Raw genomic sequence first — 22060 nt, 5'->3', positions numbered from 1 at the left:
CGCAGATATTGGACCAAAGTACTTTCGTGTAATTCAGCTCTAATTAGTCTTTTCCAGGCTACTTCCAGATCCGACCAAGAGTTAGAAGGTATGTTTTCTCCAATGTCATCCATTAGACTTGGCCTTTGCAAGATCTGCTGGAATCTTTCTTTAGAATACCCCTCAAAAGGGTCTTTGTTAGCTGCCATCTCTTTTTGTCAAAATACAGATGTATAAGGCAATAATAGATATTTTTTCTAAGGTTAAATCTCAAATATCAAAAGCAAAAAACAACCTTAGATAAATTTAGCATTTATCCCGCTTAGGACCTCAGCAATGCAGTGCAGACTGTGAGAAGGTTTCATTCCACAGACTTAATTGCACTTGAGTCTTCATCGGTCTATTTTTTTATATAGTTTTATTATTTTCTATTTTCTATAAATATTTCATTTTATTAGAGGTCAAGGCAGATGACTCTATGCATTGTCACCTCAGTAACAACCATACAAAAATAGACAAATATACCCCCCTTCCTTTTTACTAAACCACAATAGTGTTTTTTAGCGCAGGGAGCCTATGAGTGTCGAGAGCAGTGCTGGGCATTTAGCACAGTTCCCTGCGCTAAAAACTGCTATTGTGGTTTAATAAAAAGGAAGGGGGGTATATTTGTCTATTTTTGTATGGTTGTTTAGGTGACAATGCATAGAGTCATCTGCCTTGACCTCTTTGAAAAAAACCCAGAATAGGTTTTTCTCAGCGTATAGTGTGCTTTGTGTTTTTTAATTTTATTGTTGGTAGATCATTTTGACTTGGTCATTTTAAAGTAGCTCGCAAGCCCAAAAAGTTTGGGCACCCCTGAACTAGAGCGTTGAAGCTGTGTATTTCTATTTTATCTCCCCTTTTACAAAACTGTGGAGCGTTTTTTAGCGCCAGCCGTGGTGATAGCAGCTCTGATGCTCAGAATTCTATGAGCGTCAGGGCTGTTACCACTGTGGCTAAAATCCACACTACAGTTTTGTAAAAGAGTGAGGGGTTAGTTTGTGATGACATATTCCATACTAGGCGAAGGTGTTTTCTGTGTTCGAAAGACATGGTTTTCTGTTAGGATTGACGGTTTAGGATTGATCTGTGCTGGTCTGGCTTGTTTAGTTTTACAATGGGTGTATTGATGTACTGCTCTCTGCAATATGTAAGATGCTGCCTTTTCCTAGGTACTCATGTGTGACGTGGCTTGTTACTAAAAATCATGTTTTTCTTACAGATGGGGGGGGGGGAGTGCCAAAAAATGATGGACCCCGGGTGTTACATATGCTAGGTACGCCATTGTATATAAAGATACCAGAAAGCTGGCGAAGCAAAAACTTTAAGTAAATTGTTATTCTTCTAAGTTTTGAGTATTTGAATTTAGGAAACGTCTAAAAACACACCTGTTCCTAAGGCATCTAGACAACTGATCCTCTCTTCTCTCTCCCCTCTATAGCGATTAACTTGTCCTTTTGATCACTCTCTCCTCAACAATGAATTTCCTGTCCTATTAATTCTCTTTCTTCCTCCCCTCTTAAAGTCAAACCAATTTGTTACCTTTGCTTAATCTTCTGTAAACCGCATAGAACTTCACGGTATTGCGGTATATAAGCTGTTGTTATTATTATTATTTAACCCTCCCACAATCTCACGGGCACTCGTTTCAAGTTTATTGAGATTTTGATTTAAACGCAATATCAAATATTTTCAATGCGTATAACAAAAATAAATTTGGGGAAATAAATAAAACCATTTGAACAATAAACATACAAACATATCCATAGATGCTTAAAAATACATAAGGAGTACAAGGATAAACTACATTTGTTTAAAAATGCGTCCTCCGCGCCTGCTCATAAATTTGTGGAGTATGTAACTTATCGCTCATGCATATTTTTTTTTGCACACACCTCATCAATCCTTAAAGGGAACATTGGTCTGCACCCCCCCCCTTAAAGGCCTGCACCCCCACAAGGCCTGCCTGTTCCCCCTGAAGGCCTATGCCACCATCCCTGGCCTGTTCCCCCCTTAAAGGCCTGTTTCCCCCCTTGAAGGCCTGCACCCCCCAAGGCCTGTCCCACCCCCTTCCCCCCAAAAGACTGGCCCCCGAAGGTCTGCCCCCCAAAAGACTGCGCCCTCCAAAGGACTGCCCCGAAAAACTGTTCACCCCCCTCCCCCCAGGAAGGCCTCTGTGTTGCTCCAGGCCTCCCCGAACCTTATTGCTGGAGCCTGCAGGCGAAGATTGCGGTTACAGCGTCTTTGTGCTCTGAGCTGTTTCCTCTGCTGCGGTCCTGCCCTCCTCTGACGTCAGAGGTAGGATTGCCCTACCAGTGCTTAACTTAATTGGTAAAGCCATTTAAAACAGTTTTAAAATTGTTAAAAAAAATGTAGATGCCTAGAAAAACAGCACCTTCATCGCATCTACGGAGGTGCCTTAGAACACATAAGGTCAAAGTAGGCATTGTTAATAGTGCTGTCAGCTCGAAGTGGAAGAAGATATTTTCCTTCTCCAGGGACCCTCAGTCAGAAGAGGGCATCCACTTAAACTCAGGGGAGGGAAATTTCAGGCCGACACCAGAAAGTATTACTTCACTGAAAGAGTGGTTGAACACTGGAACAAGCTTCCGATATAGGTGATCGAGGCCAAAAGCGTTCCAGATTTTAAGGGTAAATGGGATGCCCATGTGGGATCCCTGACAGGGTGAAGTTACGATGGGTCAGTTAGAGCAGGGGCTCTAGAGCAGACTTAGGGGGTGGGTCTGTAGAGTGAGCAGACTTGATGGGCTATGGCCCTTATCTGCCATCATTTTCTATGTTTCTATGTGAGGCTTGTGAGAACCAATGACACCATTTGGGCGTTGGCACGGGACCAGGCAGGCGCACTTGGGGCTCGCGCCTGCCTCTCACTTGCTCCCCTAGGAGAACGGTATAGAACGGTATAATTAAACGGTATAGAACGGTATAATTAAATAAATAAAAAAATAAAAAAAGAGGTCATTGCCTGCACAAGGAATATTATCCAAGCGACCCTGAAGATTAGGATCCATGTCAATAGTACGAAGCCAGGCAAGGCGGCGCATTGCCACAGAACAAGCAGCCGCACTGGCAGACAACTCAAAAGCATCATAAGATGATTGAAGGAGATGTAATCTGAGTTGTGATAAAGAAGCAATGACTTCTTGAAATTCAAAGTGTTTTTGAGTATCCAAATAACTCAAAAATTTAGGCAAAAGAGTAATGAGAAACTCAAAATAAGTAATAAAATGAAAATTATAATTAAGGACTTTAGAGGACATCATGGCATTTTGATAGATGTGACGTCCAAATTTGTCCATAGTTTTCCCTTCCCTTCCAGGAGGAACGGTGGCATACATCTTGGAAGGATGGGACCCCTTTAAGGATGACTCCACAAGCAGGGATTGGTGAGATAACTGTGAGTTGTCAAATCCTTTGTGATGGAGCATTTTATATCTAGAGTCCAATTTGCCTGGAACAGCTGGAATGGTATAAGGAGTCTCCAGGCATTTGGCAAAAATCTGAGACAAGAGCTTGTGAAGAAGAAGCTTAAGTGACTCTGCCGGAGGTTAAGGAAGATACATAACTTCAAGATACTCCTTAGAGTATTTGGAACCAGCATCTAATTGAAGATCCAAGTCAACAGCCATCTGACGAAGAAAAGATGAAAAAGATAGCTGATCTGCCAATGCTTTGCCTCGAGAAGGACTCGAGGTCATCGAGGCAGCCTGGGTCGAAGATGAAGCTTTGGCCGGAAAAAAGGCATCAACAGAATATGGAGGCTTTTTTTGGGGGGGTGCGTGGTATACGCTGCATAAGACACACCCTTATTTCCACCCACTTTGTTGGGGGGAAAAAGTACGTCTTATGGAGCGAAAAATATGGTATGTGAAAAAGTGATGTAATTTGGTTTGGAGATATTTAATAGTGTTTAAAAAACTAAGTGTGGAAGCATTTTGAAGATCCCTCATAGAAGACAAAGATTTGCTACATTTGAGTTCCTGTGTTGTTTATTTCTCCCTCACCCTTATCCAGGGTGAGTTACATATTAACATACAAAATAAGACATTAACATTTGCTGTACTAATCGATACAAAAACACAAATTACATACTTGCATATAAAATCAAATTGCATATGACAAACACGTTGCATCAACGACAAATATCATTTAAGGCAAAAACTAGCAAAACCCTAACATACATCAAAATATAAAATTACATAAGACATACAAGATGCCTCAATCACAGACATCATTATGCCAGATAAAACAGACCAGACCATCGAACACCTCCGTGAACAGCACTCAACAGTCATCACTCTTTCTCCCTTAGCCTAACTCAGACCCTATATTTCATCTTACAGAACAGGTGTCTAGTAATTGGCCCTCATTTCCCTATTACAGGGGCACCAAGAGGTATCTGAAGAGATTTACTTTTGCTTGCTTGTTCCAGGCCTTTGTCATTCTTTCCTCCACTGTGTCACAAGTTCTCCTCTTTCCCTGTCTGCACAACAGATGTAGAACCCCAGTGGTTTAGAGTTCAGGAGAACAGCAAAACAGACCACACAGTCCCCTTCCCGTACCATATTCCCACTACCCTAGGGAAGAATTTCTCCTGCTGTCTCAGGGGAAAGGGCTGCAACAGCTGATTCTTTATATTGAGAATTAGGGGTTTTTAGTTCAGTAGACATGAAGTTGAAAACCTCCATTCATGCCTCCCTCAATATTAAGGCCAGTGATTAAGCTGCCTTGAGGTAAGGGGTTGTAGTCTGGATCCTGTGGCTGATTTTTTGATATATCAGTCAGGGCATACACCTCCTTCCCGTGCTACATCTTATTGCCTGGACCTGTCTGTACTAGTCTGGAGGGAGCCCTTTGCTTGGTCCTGGACATGTTTTCTATTTGCAAAAGGAGGAATTGATCACTTCTGGCTATTCCAACCAACCCTCCTCCAATGTGTTGTGTTCTGAGGCGTAGGAGCTATAGGTTCCACAATGCATTGGGTGTACTAGGAATCTCCCCTTTTGCCCGCTTAGGAAGCCCTTTTTCCTCCAATTGATCAGTTGTATTTCATCTTTTTGTTTCTCTCAGAAACCAAAGGCGTACCATGCTGCAATATATAAGCCCCAGGATAGTTCCAGTGAAGGGAGGGAGGAAAAAGAGGGACAAAGGTTAAACTATTAAGTAATCCAGATCAGTTTCAGGCAGAACCTGTAAAGGAAAGCACTGGCTTCACAGAACAGACTGCAGGCTTCTCTGTAGTACCACTCCCCCAACTCCCATACTTTCAGTTCTTGCAACTGTGCTAATATTAAGGCAGAAAGCAATTGGAAGTGCATTCTGGAAATTCAGTTTCCTTTTAAGCATGGAGGAGGCTGAAGAGACAGCAGAGAAGAAGTACCATATGCTGCAGAGGTAAGAACTCTGGTTTAGGATGCCCTCCATGGAGAGCAAAGTGTGAAAGGTTTCATGTGCCTGCATGTGGTGTCTTTCACACTGGGAGCTTGCTGCTCTTATTTGTGTAGTTAGTTGTTTTCACACCAAGGAAGCCAGCAAAAGCCATTAAACAACTTATTGTATATAAAGAAGCCTTCTGGTAAAGTAAAGACCTTCCCTGGACATTTTCATTTGGCCTTTTACAGTAGTGGTGTGTTGTTTTTTTTTTTTAATGAGCATCACTTAAATATTTGTAAATAACCTATAATATAAAGAGGTTTTTATGATTTGTGAAAGAGAATGAAGTACCTATGAAATTATTTTTCTGAAAAAGATAGCACAGTTTGAGGTCTTTCCCCATTATTTTCAGTCGGTGCTCAATTAATTATGCAGATGAGTTTTCAAATGTTTTTTTTGAGAGGTTTGTGGATGACAGCTCTGTTAACAGTTTATTAGCTAAGCAGATGTAATGATCTCTGACTCCTTCCTTCTGGGGCAAGCAATAGGGAATGAAACATACTAGGATCTGAGAGGTACTTCCATTATGGCTATAATCAGAGACCCAACATGTCACTAAAATCGTAAAAAAACCCAAATACTTTATTGAGTTTATCCTGTGATCTTTTGCAAAGCTTTGTGAGATGTGTGATGGAAAAGGGAAGGAATCTAGATATGGATTGGATTAATTCTTTTTATAGTGAGATGGATCCAAAAAGAATTTATCTTTCTTGTAACCAAAATTAGAGGTTAGTTATCCTTCTTCAGCGGAGCTGGGTTAAGGCTGTAGGTTATCGGCAATTTTCCTCATTGAAGCGGGACCATTTTAGGCAGTAATACAGCCATAAAGTACTATAATGAACATTTTAAGTAACTGCTGGTCAGCACCAGTTCACAATTCCCATTTCAGTTTGGTTGCAAATCATTAACCAATAATAGCCAGTAGCCATCAGTGTTTTGCTGACAATTTATTGATTGATTGATTTGTTTTTTGTGTATTTTTTTTTTTTTTTAGCCCATCCTCTCAAAGGAGCTCAGAATAGGTTACAAATCAGCATTTTTCCTTTATGTCCCACGGAGTCAGAGTCTAATGTACTTGGGGCAGTGGAGGAATAAGTGACTTGTCCAGGGTCACAGGGAGCAGTGTGAGGTTTGAACCCACAACCTCTGGGTGCTGAGGCTGTAGCTTTAACCACTTTACCACACTCTCCTCCATCAGCAGCGCTAAACTGGAAATTCAGTGCCAGGCCATATCCAGGAATCGGCATGGAATTTCTGGGTGTCCAGAGCTGGCTAACGCATATTCAGCACTTAACTGACTATAGGCTACTGCATAAAAATAGGACTGACCTGTATGTGGTCTTATTAATGCAGTTAACATGGCCAGTTAAGTTCTGAATATTAGCACTTAATCAGCAAATTGCTGACTCCGCCCATGGAATGCCCCTAAAATAGCCAGTTTTGAGTTTGGCGCTAAGGCCCAGATTCTCTAACTGGCGCTATTTATGGTGGCTGCTGATTGCTTGTCAATCACACAATGGCGCCTGTTACAGAATCTTTCCTCTGGCAAAGGTAAACACTAGAAATATAGGCCAGGATTTTCCAGGCCTACGTTTCTGGCACCTACCTATGATGAGAATCGCACCTCCATAGGCGTTTTACGATGCCTAACCCCACTTCTGGCATTAGTCATACCTACAATGGCGTTAGTTGCCGTAAAACACCTATGCAGACACAATTCCAGTGCTGGTTTGTTAGGTGCTGGTAGGCACCTCGAAACTCAGTTTAAAATGTCATTTAAACCAGTGTTTTTCAACCTTTTTACACCTATGGACCGGCAGAAATAAAAAAAAATTATTCTGTGGACCGGCATCAGTCTGTGGACCGACGGTCGAAGAACACTGGGCTAAGTCATGGGTCAGACCCCGCCCATCTCTACCCAATCTCCACCCCAGACCCCGCCCCCATAATAGTACTAATTGCACTTTGCATGTTCCGTGCCTCATCTGGAAGCCTTCCCTCTGACATTGCAACGTCAGAGAGAAGGCTTCCGGTTCAGGCGCAGGATGCCCGTAGGAGCCACTGCCCGTGGCTTTGTGCACTGAATCAGTTAGGAAGAGGGAGCTGGCTTGAAGATAATGCTGATCGATCACACCGTGGACCGGCGTTTGAAGAACACTGTTTTGGGCCTGATGCACGTGCTGGCCCTGTGGACCGGCACTGGTCCATGGACCGGTGGTTGAAGAACACTGGTTTAAACAGTGTTTTTCACTGAGCTTTGGGTGCCTACTGGTGCCTCAAATCTGACTCCATTTAGAGAATTGAAGCAAAAGTAATTATTTTCAGCAGCACTAACTGGTTAAAGGGCCACTGAAAATTAGCAGGTAACTTTTCTGGCCAGGAACCATTTCTTACTGGTTAAATCGCATTGAATTCTTGGGGAATGGAAGTGGTGCTGAGGATGCCCAACTTTGTAGGAACATAATGTAATAGTTGTGCAACTTGGAAAGCCATTTGGGTTGTATGATGTCCTTTAACCAAGCTGTGCATCCTTGGCAAATACCATGCTCTTTTAACATTGTTTCCCACAGTTTTTAGCCTCTGAACATTGTAAACCTTGGGACATCCTGGGTGAGATGGAGGGAACTGCCCAAGGTTCAGTTGGTATTCACTGGGCTGGGGGAGTTTATCTGCATGGCACAGCTGCAGATATGTTTGTGTCGATATTCAAAGTGATTTAACCAGCTCTGGCTCCTAGCTGACTAAATCACCTGTTTAGGGCTAACTAGTCATTTTTATTGGCACTTAACTGGTTAATGCCAAACTGCAATCAGCTATTTTTGGGGCATTCCGCAGCAGAATTGACTCTTGATTGGTTAAATGCCAATATTCAGTACTTCCATATCACCCACAGATCGAGCCAAAGAGTTAGACCCTCCCAAGCCGAACAAATTAAACTGAAGGTTCAAGAAAGGAGATATGCAAAGAACTAAACAGCACAAAGAGTTATTGCTTTATTTATATTTATTTAAATATTTATAAAAGAATGAAATAAGTAAGCACAGAGCACTTTAATATACAAATGTAGGGAGAAGTGCAATTATGTAAGGCACACATGCACTTTAAAGCAGTTGAAAAGGAAAAATAAATGTTACAAGGAGCCGATGAGGAAATAACCACGTAAAGCTTGCCGTAATGAAAGGATTTTGAGGCAGTGAGTGGTGGGGCTGAGGCTCATGAAGTTGTTAAAAATTGAATACTTAGAAGTTGTGACGAGCTCAGAGTAATTAAAAAATATAGATGTAGATTAAACATGTAACCCAAAAATTCCCACACATATGTCCAATAACAGATTTACTTATATTTACAATGTCATACAGCAAACATGCTTTAATCACTGACAGTGTCAAAAAGGACATTGCTTCAAAGCTGTTGAATACATCAGTGCCTAAACAGTTTCTTTGGGGCAAGCTGGTTTTCAAGCAGGTAAACCGAAGCACATCACTGGAAGTCCTGAATCACATTTCCTTTACCATGCTCTTGGTATTACCAATGAATGGTTGGCAAAGCCAGTGGACAGGTAGTCTGAAGATCAAACAGTTTGTCAACACAATGAAGGTGATTAACAATACAGCCGAATGAGGTGTTAAACTGATAACTATTTATTTATTTTAAAAATTTCTTCCCTGCCTATCTACTAAGCGGGATACAGTAGAACAGTGGTTCCCAACCCTGACCTGGAGGACCACCAGCCAGTCAGGTTTTCAGGATAGCCTTAATGAATATGCATGGCGCAGATTTGCGTGCCTTTCACCTCCATTTTATGCAAATCTCTCTCATGCATATTCATTAGAGTTATCCCCAAACCCCGACTGGCTTGTGGTCCTCCAGGACAGGGTTGGGAACCACTGCAATAGAAAACATACATATTCGAAACTTAGTACAACAGACTCGGTGCAGGGTGAGGCCTTGTTGCAAGGCTTTATCCCGACTATCTCAAGAAGACACTGAATGCTTGAGTGTTTGAAACGCCATTGGTAGATGATTACACTAAAGTGTACATGTTTAGCTATTAGCGAAGTATGTTAAATTTCTGTAATTTTACATAATAAAAGTGCAGATATTGAAGTGCCCACTCCTCCGTCCCTCCCCCACCAAATCAGTCAGGCAGGAGGGATACTCACTCCCTCCTTCCCCATAAGGGCGTGGGGTGCAATTTCTTGGACCTTGGGCTGATTCTTCTTCCATTCGATGGATCCATCTCTTTCTTAACTGCTCCTGAATGACTTGCAGCTCCAAATCTAATTTTTCTACTTGCTACTGACACTCCTGCCCCGCAGCAGTCTTGCTAGCAAGCTGAGCCTGGGTCTCCTCCAACTTCTGGGACACCACCTCATTTTGTGCTATATAGCCCTACAAGGATAACCAGAAATTGTAATTTATTTGCATACCCAAGGATCATTGGCTGTAAATACAAGTCCTTTTTGCATAGGACTTTCATGTTTCAAGCAAGTAAACAGCAGTCTTAGTTAGGTAACAACATTAATGGAGCCAGGCTGACCTAAGGCACCTCTCAGAAAGAAATTAAAACTGTATTGTTTGATAGATTTATCTCTTAAAAAGAAGTCACACTAAATTTAATAATCTTATTCTGTCTATTCTTGAGTAAATTGTTGTACTTTTATTATTTGCTTTTGTAATTCGCTGATTGTCCAGCTCTCTTCAGTGTGAACCGCCTAGAAGTCGTCTGATAATGGCGGTATAGAAGAATAAAGTTATGTTATATGTTATTATCTTTTCTTAGCTAGTTTTTATTCATACGACAACCAGGTTGCCATGTATTACTGAAGAGGGAGGGACAGGTTCTTACCGCCTCTGTCAGGAAACAATATACATGCTCAAGAGATACTTCTCAAAGCTGTTTACATAGTTGTCCAACAGAATGTTCTAGCAAACTGAACAGAGTCAGCCAGCCTCATGAGTTGTCCCTCAGCATGACTGTCCTTCGCAGATCTGTCAACTCTGTGGTACCCCATTAACAGATGTCTTCACTTCCCCTCAGAACAACAAACTTCTCTGCTTTTGCTCCAGACTCTATGCTCCTGATCCCATAGCTTTCCTACTTTTGGGGGGAAACAACCTCTTATGTTTTTCTCGTGATACCTCTTACAGGGTACCCTCTTCTATCCATCCTTGACTATATTCTAAATCTTTCTAACTCTGGCTTAAAGACGGACCATTTGAGTGCTATTGGTGCTTTCCACTTGAAGATTAATAAATCTCTCTTCATCCAGTTTATGAAAGGGTGTTTCACACCAAACTCCTATCAAACTGCCTTCAGTAGCATGGGACCTTAATGTCGTTTTCGCTGCCCTCATGAATGCTCCTTTTGAACTGCTTCACTCCTATTTTCTGAAGTTTCTTATATGGAAAGTCATCTTTCTTATTGTACTCACTTTTGCTAGATGAATAAGTGAACTTCAAGCTCCTTTGGCAGATCCACCTTATACCAGACATCATGACAGAGTAGTTCTACAAACCCAAGCAAAATTCCTCCCTAAGGTAGTATCAGTAGAGTTCCACCTCAATCAGTCCATTGTTGTTCCAGTCTTCTTCCCTGCACCACATTATAATCTTGGTGAAGCAACATTCCATACCATGGATTGCAAACATGTTTTAACTTATTGTCTGGACTATACTAAATCTCATGGGAAGTCCTCCTAGCTTTTTGTATCCTTCTGTACTAACAGACTAGGGATTCCCATCTCCAAATATATCGGCCCTGATTCTGAAAAGTGCCATCCCGATTTTAGACAGCTGTAGGCGTCCTACAGCTGTCTAATCAACCAATCGGGATGCACGTTTTAAAAAAAAATGCTCCCCAGGCAGGCCGCCTATATTGAAGGCGCCTCCGGGAGCCTAGGGAGGCCTGCAAGACGCCTAAGCTTGCCTAAGGGCCTTAGGCGAACCTAGGCGGCCCTACGCATCTCCCTAGTAGAGGAAGAGACGTTTAAAATGTATGTAAGTAGACGTGGCCGCTATACTTATCGCGGCAAGGGATCTCCCTGCCACAATAAGTATAGCGGCTGTGGCCGCCTGTCCGATCACCAGCGGGAGGGTGCTGAACCCCCTCCTGCCGGAACGCCAACCCCCCAAACTCACAATCGCTGGCAGGAGGGTCCCGAACCCCTCCTGCCGGAATGCCACCCCCCCAACTCACAATCGCCAGCAGGAGGGTGCCCAACCCCTCCTGCCGGAATGCCGCCCCCCCAAATTCACAATCGCCGGCAGGAGGGTGCCCAACCCCTCCTGCAGGAAATCCAGACTCCCTCTGGACCCCCCATGCTAATGACCTCCCCCCCATGATTCCCCTAACCTCCCCCCCCAACTAACCTTTAAATGTTGGTCGGCTGGACGGGTCTTGCTGCCGTCCAGCCGACAGGCCCGCCTCGTTGAAATGAGAAGGGCCCGCCCCTTCCCGGCCCATCCCTGCTAAGTCTAAGGCCTGATTGGCCCAGGTGCCTATGAGCCTGGGCCAATCACACCTTAGGATTAGTGGGGATGGGCGGACTCGCTATGCCTAAGGCCTGACTGGTCCAGGCTTCTACGCCTGGGCCAATCAGGCCTTAGACTTAGTGGGGATGGGCTGGGAAGGGGCGGTCCCGTCTCATTTCGACGAGGCGGGCCTATCGGCTGGACGGCAGCAAGACCCGTCCAGCTGACCAACATTTAAAGGTTAGTTGGAGGGGGGAGGTTACTTGGGAAGGTTAGGGGAGTCATAGGGGGGGAGGTCGTTAGCATGGGGGATCCAGAGGGGGTCCAGCTTTCTGGCAGGAGGGGTTCGGCACCCTCCTGCCGGTGATCGGACAGGTGGCCGCTATACTTATCCCTTGCCGCGATAAGTGTAGCGGCCGCATCTAATCTAACCTGATTCTCTAACCGGCGTCTGTAACATGGACGCCGGTTACAGAATCGGGGTTAATGTAGGCCCGATTCTGTATAGGACACCTCTCCCGGGCGTCCTATACAGAATCAGGGCCATCATATCTACATGGCTAATTGACTATGGGGCTCATTTTCAAAAAAGTGGCAGATAGATGCTTTTCTCATCAAATTCTTCCAATTTACTATTTTTGAAATCCATTTTCTAGAGGGATTTCTATAGTGGCTGTCTGCAGTGCATCTAAATCTGAAGGGGGCATGGTTTGGATAGATTTATGATTTGAACATTATAGAAAACATCAAGACACATTTTGGTAATTTGGGGCTAGATCTGTTTTAACAACGAACAAGTGCCATAAAGGTGCCCAAACTGACCTGATAACCACTGGAGGGATGAAGGCATGCCCCCTCCCCCCCACACACACTCCCCCCCCCCCCCACACACACTCCCCCAGTGGTCACTGACCTCCTTTCATCCCCCAAAGATGTGAAAGAAACAGTATGGTACATAGCTGCTTGTATGATAGCTTCAGGTGTTATGTCCAGTCCTAGTAGAGCAGCAAGCAGGTTCCTGGAGTAGCCTAGTGGGTGGTGTAATTAACCATAGAGATGGGGACTTAGGCCCATATCCCACTATTAACTCCTACACTTATGGTGGACTATGTGAGCCTTCCAAAATCCGAATGTACCTACATATAGGTGACACTACTGCTGTGGTGTACAGTTGGGTCTAGTAGGGTTTGAATGGGTTTTAGAGAGATCACAATACACTATAAGGGGGTTACGGTGACATGTTTACCTTGGCCTTTTTATATGAAATTCACTGCAGTGTTACCTAAGGTGCCCCACTGTCTGTGTGACCAGTCTACTAAAAATGCTAGCACCTCCTACATCTCAGTGGCTTGTTTTATGCGTTTATTTTTATTTTATTTATTTATTTATTTTTTAAAGGTTCAAAAAGATCATCATACTGAGGACAAGCACATCTGCGAAATGACCATTTAAAAAAAAAAAAAAAAAAAAAAAATATATATATATATATAAATTTTTAACAGATATAAATACAAAACATTGAAATCAAGAACTTAAACATTTACATAGTAGCAATGAGAACATTAGTTCATAGATTGTTGTGCACAGTAAGTTCAAGTTCAAGTTCACGTTTATTTGATAAATCGCCTATATAAGACATTCTAAGCGATGTACAATTAAAACAGATTATGGGGAGACTAACAATCTTATTAGTAAGAAGTTAAAAACAAAAAAAACAAAAATTGTTAACAACTTATAAAAAACAAAAAGCAAATTAAAAAAGAACACATAACTCATTAACAGCAAATAAAGAGCAAAAATAACTAGAAATTTAGTGATTTCTCTGTACATATAGTTTAATGACAAACATGACAAAGAGGAAAGGAGGGAAAAGTTACAAATATTTCTCATAATAGGAGTAAGTATCTAGAATTTTCCAATTTCTAATAAAGGATGGTAAGTGATTTTGTTTTAATGCTGTAATCTCTTCATAGTTCCTGTATGCACATAAAGTATTCCACCATTCATGGTATGATACATGTTGATTGTTTTTCCAAGGAAGAACAATAGTGTGTAAGGCTAGAGCTATCATAAAATCAAATAGTCTGGTACTAGCGGAAATAATATCAACTTTAGGATTGGATGAACGCAGTATAATAATGTCATACGACAGAGGAACAGATATAGAGAATACATCTGAAATAGTGCTCCATACTTGAGACCAATAGAAACATAGAAACTGACGGCAGAAAAGGACCACGGCCCATCTAGTCTGCCCATACCAATGTCCCACCCCCTAACTCCCTCCGTGAAGAGATCCCATGTGCCAATCCCATTTTTCTTAAAATCTGACACGCTGCTGGCCTCAATTACCTCTAGTGGAAGACTATTCCAGCGATCAAGCACTTTCGGTGAAGAAATATTTTCTGGTGTCACCATGAAATTTCCCACCCCTAAGTTTCAATGGATGCCCTCTTGTTGCCATGGGACCTTTAAGAAAAAAGGATATCTTCCTCCACCTCGATACGGCCCGTGACATATTTGAACGTCTCGATCATTTCCCCCCTCTCTCTGCGTTCCTCGAGTGAATATAGCTGCAACTTATCCAGCCGTTCCCCATATTGTAACAAATTCTCACAGTGAAATATCATATTGTAAACCGTTTGTATCCCATGTACTGTCAAAATGTATCTTTATTGTAAACCACCTCGAACTTCACGGTATAACAGTATATAAGAAATATTATTATTATTATTATTATATGTGACAAGGTACCCACAGAGGTATTGCATGACCAGCAAACATCAGTAGTTGCACGGGGAAGTTTAGCTAGCTTTACAGGAGTCCAGGAAGCATTATGCAAAATGAAAGAAGATTGCAGTAAAGATGCAGACAGAGTGGGGCGAATTGATTTAGACCGGAAAGTTTCCCGTTCTGAAGGGGACAGCAGTAAATCCAATTGCGCATTCCACTTACAACTCGCTTCAGGCTGGATTTTATTGGTTTGAAGGATTTTATATATTAAGGGCGTTGATTTTTTGTTTTTAATTTAAAAGAGCAGTACAAATGGAAGTAATATGTGAATATTTTGAGGCATCTGCACCCACAGTTGACAAGTTGTGAAAAGTGTCTGCAAATTGAGTTAACAAGGTCCAAACTGATTTTTGCTCAGGCTCCAGGTTATACCTTTCACAAATAATCTGGAATGGAATCAAAGAACTGTTGCCATAAAGTTGTGAGAGTGACCAAAGGCCTGCTGCAAGCCATACATTTTTAATTTTACAAGAAATTTTGTAATCAAATACAGAAGTATACCACAGAGAAATATCCGCTGTATCTGTCCATTTCTGGTGCAGATGCCTCATAACATTATTAATAATGCGAGATACAGTGGTGCCTCGCATAACGAACGCCTCGCACAGCGAATGCTGCGCACAACGAACTTCATGTCTTGCTTCCCACAATGAACTTCGTTTCACACAACGAAGTCGCCCAAGCTGCATCCTTCCGCGCAGGCACCGCGCTTAACTGCCCTCTCTCCGCCTGGCTCCCTGTGAAACAAGCACTGGCGCTACAGCCGACACCCCGCCGAGAAGAGAAAGTGATGTCGGCAGGGAAAGAAGCACGGTATCAAGCAGCTGTGGGTCCTGCACCGCCGATGCGGCTGCATCCACTGAGAGAGCCAGCGAAACTGAATGCACATCATTCGGACGGGAAAATGCCAACTCAACCGGCGCCATTACTACATCTTCCCCCGAAGCGTCCACATACCCTGCAGCGCATAACCCCGATGGTGTTTGCCGCTTCCCACACCGGAAACAACTTTTAACCACCTCTGCTGCCATGTTACTGCACCGAAAAAGAGAAAAAACTAACACCACAGAACATGAAAACCACCGGGCCAACCAAAAATAAGCCAAGAAAAAAAAAATGAACAGTTAAGTCCCAGTTTTTGCCGCTGAGACTCTGCCCTCTCTCACTGTAAAATTAGACTCTACTTAGTCTGTCTTTAAATTTAAAAAATGAGTGTTGTTTTAAAAAACAATTATGTTTTTAGATGTATCTAAATAAAAATAATAACCAAAAATTTATCTTTTTTTATGTCATCTTAGCATATTTTATGCTACAGAACAAATTATTTTTTTTAACATGTATTGTTATGGGAAAACGCGTTTCACATAACGAACTTTTCGCATAACAAACTTGCTCCTGGAACCAATTAAGTTCGTTGTGTGAGGCACCACTGTATTGCTTTTAATATACAAGTATTACTTTTAAACTTAAATCTGTCCTTAGAAGGCAGGAAGTGTAAAGGGACATTACCAATCAGATCTTTTTCAAAATGGATCCATCTTGGGGAGTTAAAATTTACATCACTTAAAAACCAGAATTTTGCCTGCGAAATTTGGAAAAGCCCAGTGATACATTTTGAAATCTGGCAGATTTATACCTCCAAAAATGAGTGGCAGCTTAAGTTTTTGTAATGCAATGCGTGAATTACACTTATCCCATATACATTTAGATACTAACGAATCAATTTTCTTGTAGAAAGAGTTTGCAAATGAAATAGGAATCATACTAAGGGCTCCTTTTACTAAGCTGCGGTAGCGTTTTTAGCGCGCACTGCCCCCTGCGCTGCATGGAAAAAAACTAACGCCAGTTCAATGGAGGCTTTAGCGTCTAGCGCGCACGGCATTGCGGCACGCGCGAAGCGCATGCTAAAACCACTAGCATAGCTTAGTAAAAGGAGCCCTAAGTATAGAATTGATTTTTGGTGCTAGGACCATTTTAATAGTTTCAGTTCTACCCCACCAAGTTAGAAAAAGAGGAGACCATGTGTGAAAAAGATCTGTGGTTATTTTTATAATATTCTCACTGTTCTATTTAAGAAATGACCATTTTTGAAACGAAAAGAGGAGATGTTTTTCAGTTTTGAAAATGGTCATGTTCTCTACTGGGATTTTTGTGCATGTTCCGCAAAAAGGCCAGTCTCGGATTTGGACATCATATCGAAAATGTCTCTCCATATTTCCTTCACATATAATCAGGCTGGGCTGATCCTCCATGGCCACGTTACAGCCCACAGTAGCCCATTTTTGCTCTGTCTCTATTGAAGAAATTTGCAAAGCAGCAACATGGTCTTCTAGCCACACCTTCACTATTCACTATTGTTTGGAGCAAAATTCCAGATGGGACAGCCAGTTTGGAAAAGTAGTTTACAAAATCTTTTAAATACTTCATACAAATTTTTATTTGTAAACTGCCAATACCTCCATGAAGTTCACAGTGGTTTACATAAGTAATTAAGGTGATACAAATTAAAAACTAGTGTTACAATATTTAGGAATTATTAGTAACAAATTCATGAAATAGATAGGTCTTTAGGTCTTTTTTTTAACATTTAAAATTGTTGCTTAAGTGCCAACTCTACCCTGCGGCCTTTTTTTTTTACTGCCAGGCTCATGTTTTGAAGATAATTACAAACTTAAAATTTAAATGATGAACCTGTCAGCTAGAGTTCCACATGTGAAAATATAATGTCTCCTTGTCCTTGGGAAAAGCAGTTAATTTACCTGTAGCAGGTGTACTCTGAGGACAGCAGGCATGTTTTCACATCTCTCCCATCTCCCTGAGAGTTGTCATCTTAGCTTTTGTACTGTACTGCTGGTTCCATGCTTGTGTCGAGTGTGAAGGCACTTGTGCATGCATGGTGAGGGCACTTGCATGTAGGCACTCTTGATCGCAGCTCTCACGGGGTAGGAGCGTAGCACGTTCACTCCTGCCCCGCTTTACCGCCGGACCACCAGGTCTTTAAAGGTAAGGTTTACAGGGGTCAGTCAGGAGGCAGGGTAAGAACATAAGAACATAAGAAGTTGCCTCCGCTGAGGCAGACCATAGGTCCATCCTGCTCAGCGGTCCGCACCCGCGGCGGCCCATCAGGCCCATTGCCTGAGCAATGGTCTATACCTATCTATACCCCCCAATCCCTTTTTCTTCTAGGAATCTATCCAAACCTTCTTTGAAACCATTTAATGTTTTCTTGTCTACAACAGCCTCTGGAAGCGCGTTCCATGTATCCACCACCCTCTGAGTGAAAAAGAACTTCCTAGCGTTTGTTCTAAACCTGTCCCCTTTCAATTTCTCCGAGTGCCCCCTTGTACTTGTGGCGCCCCTTAATTTGAAAAATCTGCCCCTGTCTATTTTTTCTATGCCCTTCAGGATCTTGAAGGTTTCTATCATGTCTCCTCTAAGTCTTCGCTTTTCCAGGGAGAAAAGTCCCAACTGCTTCAATCTGTCAGTATATGGGAGATTTTCCATTCCCTTTATCAGTTTGGTTGCTCTTCTTTGTACTCCCTCAAGTACCGCCATGTCTTTCTTGAGGTACGGCGACCAGTACTGGACGCAGTACTCCAGATGCGGCCGTACCATTGCACGATACAGCGGCATGATGAGTAATTTAGATACAGCGGTAATTTAGAGTCGGCTGGGATTGGATGCGGGAAGGCTCGTTTCTGTCCCAGCTCGCCGCTGGACCCCCAGGGCTTTAAGCAGGCCTGTAGTGGGGACCAGGGGTTGGGTAAGAAAGGAAGGAAGGAGTGAGGAAGGGAGGGCTGGGTGCAAGGCAAGGTACTTAAATATAATCCCCTTCCAGGTTTATATTCAGGTTAACCTTTTTTCCTCCATTTTTTCGGGAAAAAAAGATTACCTTGGTTTATATTCGGGTCAGTTTATATTCGAGTATATACAGTATCCTAATATTCCTAATTTGGGAGCTTAAAAGTTATGCTTATATATTTACCTATATTTTTGACCCTAATATATGAGTCTAGAACTGAAAATTAGTGCTAAGTCCCTAAAATTTTCCCCACCATAAATTAGCCCCTGCTTCTAAATGTAGGAATTTAGTGAACTTCTGGCCTAGTGGTTAGAGCTGCTGCATCAGCATCCTGAGGTGGTAAGTTTGATCCCAGCCTTGTGACTCTCCATTGCCCCAGGTACCACAATTAGAGTGTGAGCCTGCCAGAACAGGTAGGGAAAAATGCTTAAGATTACCTGTTTACTATTCAGTGTGAATCTCTTCATGAAAAATAGGTACATGAATAACTAGTAAATTTTTAGAGAGGCCAGTTCATGAGTATGACTCTCAAGGTTTGGCGCTTTGAATATTATGACTGGCATTTAAAATACAGGTTTATCCCCCCCCCCCCTTTATCAAGATGGGTTACAATACCACATTCACAGTAAGCATTACAAACAGCCATAAGACACACATCAACCATCAACATATCATACAAATTACCTAGTAAAAATGCTCAAAAAAGATGTCTCTTCAAAAGCCTTCATTTCAAAAGCTTTCATTTGTGTGGAATATGTATATTATAAATGCAAATTTAAAAAAAAAAAAAAAAAAAAAGCTGAGTTGTAACCAAGTCTAAACACTGTTACGAAAAGATTTATTAAATGGCTGTTTTGATTCCTTTAGGGAAATCTATGAAGTCCACCACTGAGAAAACCTCTATTTTGTAACTGATGCTGGGTCCAATAATTGAGCAAACATGAACACAATTGCATATGCTTTTAACCAATTAAATTCTGCCCCTGCGACTGCAAGGCAGATCAGGGGTTTTTAACCATGTCCTTGGGACACACCAAGCCAGCCAGGTTTTCAGGACACGCACAATGAATATGAATGAGCTAGATGTACGTACAGTGGAGGTAGGGCATGCAAACCTCTCATGCATATTTATTGTAGAGAGCTTGAAAACCAGTCTGGTTTGGTATTTCTCAAGGACTGGGTTGAGAATCTCTGCTCTAATCAGGACAACCAATGGCAAAGGTTTCATAATTGTCAACATTCTAAACTTTATTAACACATACACTCATACAGTCAAATCTCGGTTTGCAAGTAACCCGGTTTGCGAGTGTTTTGCAAGACAAGCAAAACATTCTCGCAAAACTTGTCTGACAAACCGAGTGTTGACTTGATTTGCGAGCACCCCCCCGATAACCGGCATTGCTCCCCCCTGCTCGCAAAGGCCCCCCCGCGTGAACCGGCACCCCCCGCCTGAACAACTTGAACTTACCCCCCCTCCCCCCGCCCGGCACCGGCACACAACCCACAGGACGTGCCGGTGCTGCTAGAAGATCTTCCTGCCTCTGCCGGCCTTGAGCATGCATCTGCGCATGCTCAAGGCCTTCTAATTTTCCCTCTCGCCAAGATTCTCGGAGATCTCCCTCTCGCCGAGATTCTCGGAGATCTCCCTCTCGGAGAAGGCCCCCCCTGCGATCCATCACCCTCCCCCCGCCGCAATACGGCACCCCCCCCCGAAGCGATTGGACACACCCTGCCGCGATTGGGCACCCCTCCGCCGCTTCATACCGTCATCTGGGCACTGGCATCGGCATGTCCTGTGCTTGGTGCCGGTGCCCGAAGATCGGCCTCCTCTTCTTCTGGGCCTTGAGCATCTGCGCATCTGCGTTCTGAACGTGAACTCTCAGGCCTTGAGCATGCGCAGATGAGGAGGCTGATCTTCGGGCACCGGCACCAAGCACAGGACATGCCGTGCCAGTGCCCAGATGATGGTATGAAGCGGCGGGGGGGGGGGGTGCCCAATCGTGGCGGGTGGGGGTGCCGGATCGCGGTGGGGGGGGGGTGCTCGATCGCATCGGGGGGGGGGGGTGCCGGATCGCGGGGGGAGGGTGCCGAATCGCGGGGGGGCTCTCGTAAATCGAGCCACGCTCGGTTTCCGAGGCGCCAATTTTGCAAATGTTTTGCTCCTCTTGCAAAACACTTGCAAACCAGTGCACTCATATACCGAGGTACCACTGTATTTTGGTTTACGAGCATGTTTCTGGAACGAAGTATGCTCGTAAACCAAGGTTCCACTGTATTTAAATAATGAATCAGGGTTAGAATAATGTGCTTCATAAACATTGTAATAGTTGTGAGCCAAGCTGCACTGTTTTGTACAATTTGTAAAGCCTTGATCAAAGCAACAGGAAGCTCCCAAAATGGGGCATTAAAATCAAGATGCAGAACCAAATGCAGAACTATTTGAAGACTATTGAAAGGAAGATATAGATGTAACCTACTGGTACTTAACAGTTTTAACTTGTAAAAGATTTTTGCAACAAGCTGCTTTGTACGTTGGTCATCTTTTCTGTTTCTGCTGCAGACCCAGCATGTCTGGCCTGCATTTAGTGAAGCAAGGTCGGGACCGGAAGAAGATGGACCTACAAAGGGATTTCACCGTTGCCTCCCCAGCAGAGTTTGTTACTCGGTTTGGGGGCACTAAAGTTATTGAGAAGGTTAGTAAATGTTTCTATTTATTAAAATAATCAACAAAAATCACAAAATTCTCCTTCAGCTTGAAAAAGCCAGACATTAAAGAAAAAGTCATTCTGTTAGAGCAGTGGTTCTCAGGTGTGTCCCTAAGACGTGGGAAGTGTGTCACAAATAATTTGGTGTAGATAGCAAGCCTGTGCTTTCCTTAATAACCATCTATGACTGCAGGTTGGGGAGAGCAGAGATACTGAGTTAGGTTCTTCAATTTCCCATAAATGGTCTCTTACTCTACTTCCAGACTACCCTCAATAATAACTGTCTACAGATTCTATCTGTTACATAGTTTTGGAGTTACTTATTTGCAGGAACTTGTATTGCTTCACAGTAGAGAATGACACTGTGAACCTGTCTCGTGGGTAGCTGCAGTAAAACCACAGGAGCGGGCACGGGAACAAAGCTTTTTACCGCTCCACGGAATGGTAAAAGGCTTTATTCCCGTGGGGAACCCCCATCCACCACAGCACCCCATTATCCCGCCATCCTTCCCCCGTTGCGAGTCTGGCGGCTCTAGGCCCCCCTCTCCCGCTCATGAGTCTGGCTGCTCCAGCCCAACCCCCTCGCTTTCAGGTCCGGGGGCTCCAGACGGTTTCCATTCCTCCCTGCTGCTGGCACACACCTTGCATTGCAGGTCCAGGGGCTCCAGACGGTTTCCATTCCTCCCTGCTGCTGGCACACACCTTGCATTGCAGGTCCGGGGGCTCCAGACGGTTTCCATTCCTCCCTGCTGCTGGCACACACCTTGCATTGCGAGCCGATCTCTATACAGGCCTGCTCAACAGTGCTTGCAAT

At 43.2% G+C, this 22060-nt stretch overlaps 1 protein-coding gene across 4 annotated transcripts in view; it reads left to right on the top strand.

Moving 5' to 3' along the window:
* The window catches only part of ACACA (acetyl-CoA carboxylase alpha), a 434156-nt gene that overhangs the window by 74342 nt on the left and 337754 nt on the right, over window positions 1–22060 (top strand). For all 4 annotated transcript variants that reach the window (XM_033921833.1, XM_033921832.1, XM_033921836.1 and 1 more), the window contains exon 3: window positions 21102–21234. In XM_033921833.1, the coding sequence (XP_033777724.1) occupies window positions 21102–21234 (133 nt within the window). The remainder of the gene's footprint in view (window positions 1–21101; window positions 21235–22060) is intronic.

This window comes from Geotrypetes seraphini, chromosome 15 (genome assembly GCF_902459505.1).
Source record: "Geotrypetes seraphini chromosome 15, aGeoSer1.1, whole genome shotgun sequence".
NCBI lineage: Eukaryota > Metazoa > Chordata > Amphibia > Gymnophiona > Dermophiidae > Geotrypetes > Geotrypetes seraphini.
Note: the sequence above shows the minus strand (reverse complement) of the source record. Positions and strands in the feature narration are given on the sequence as shown.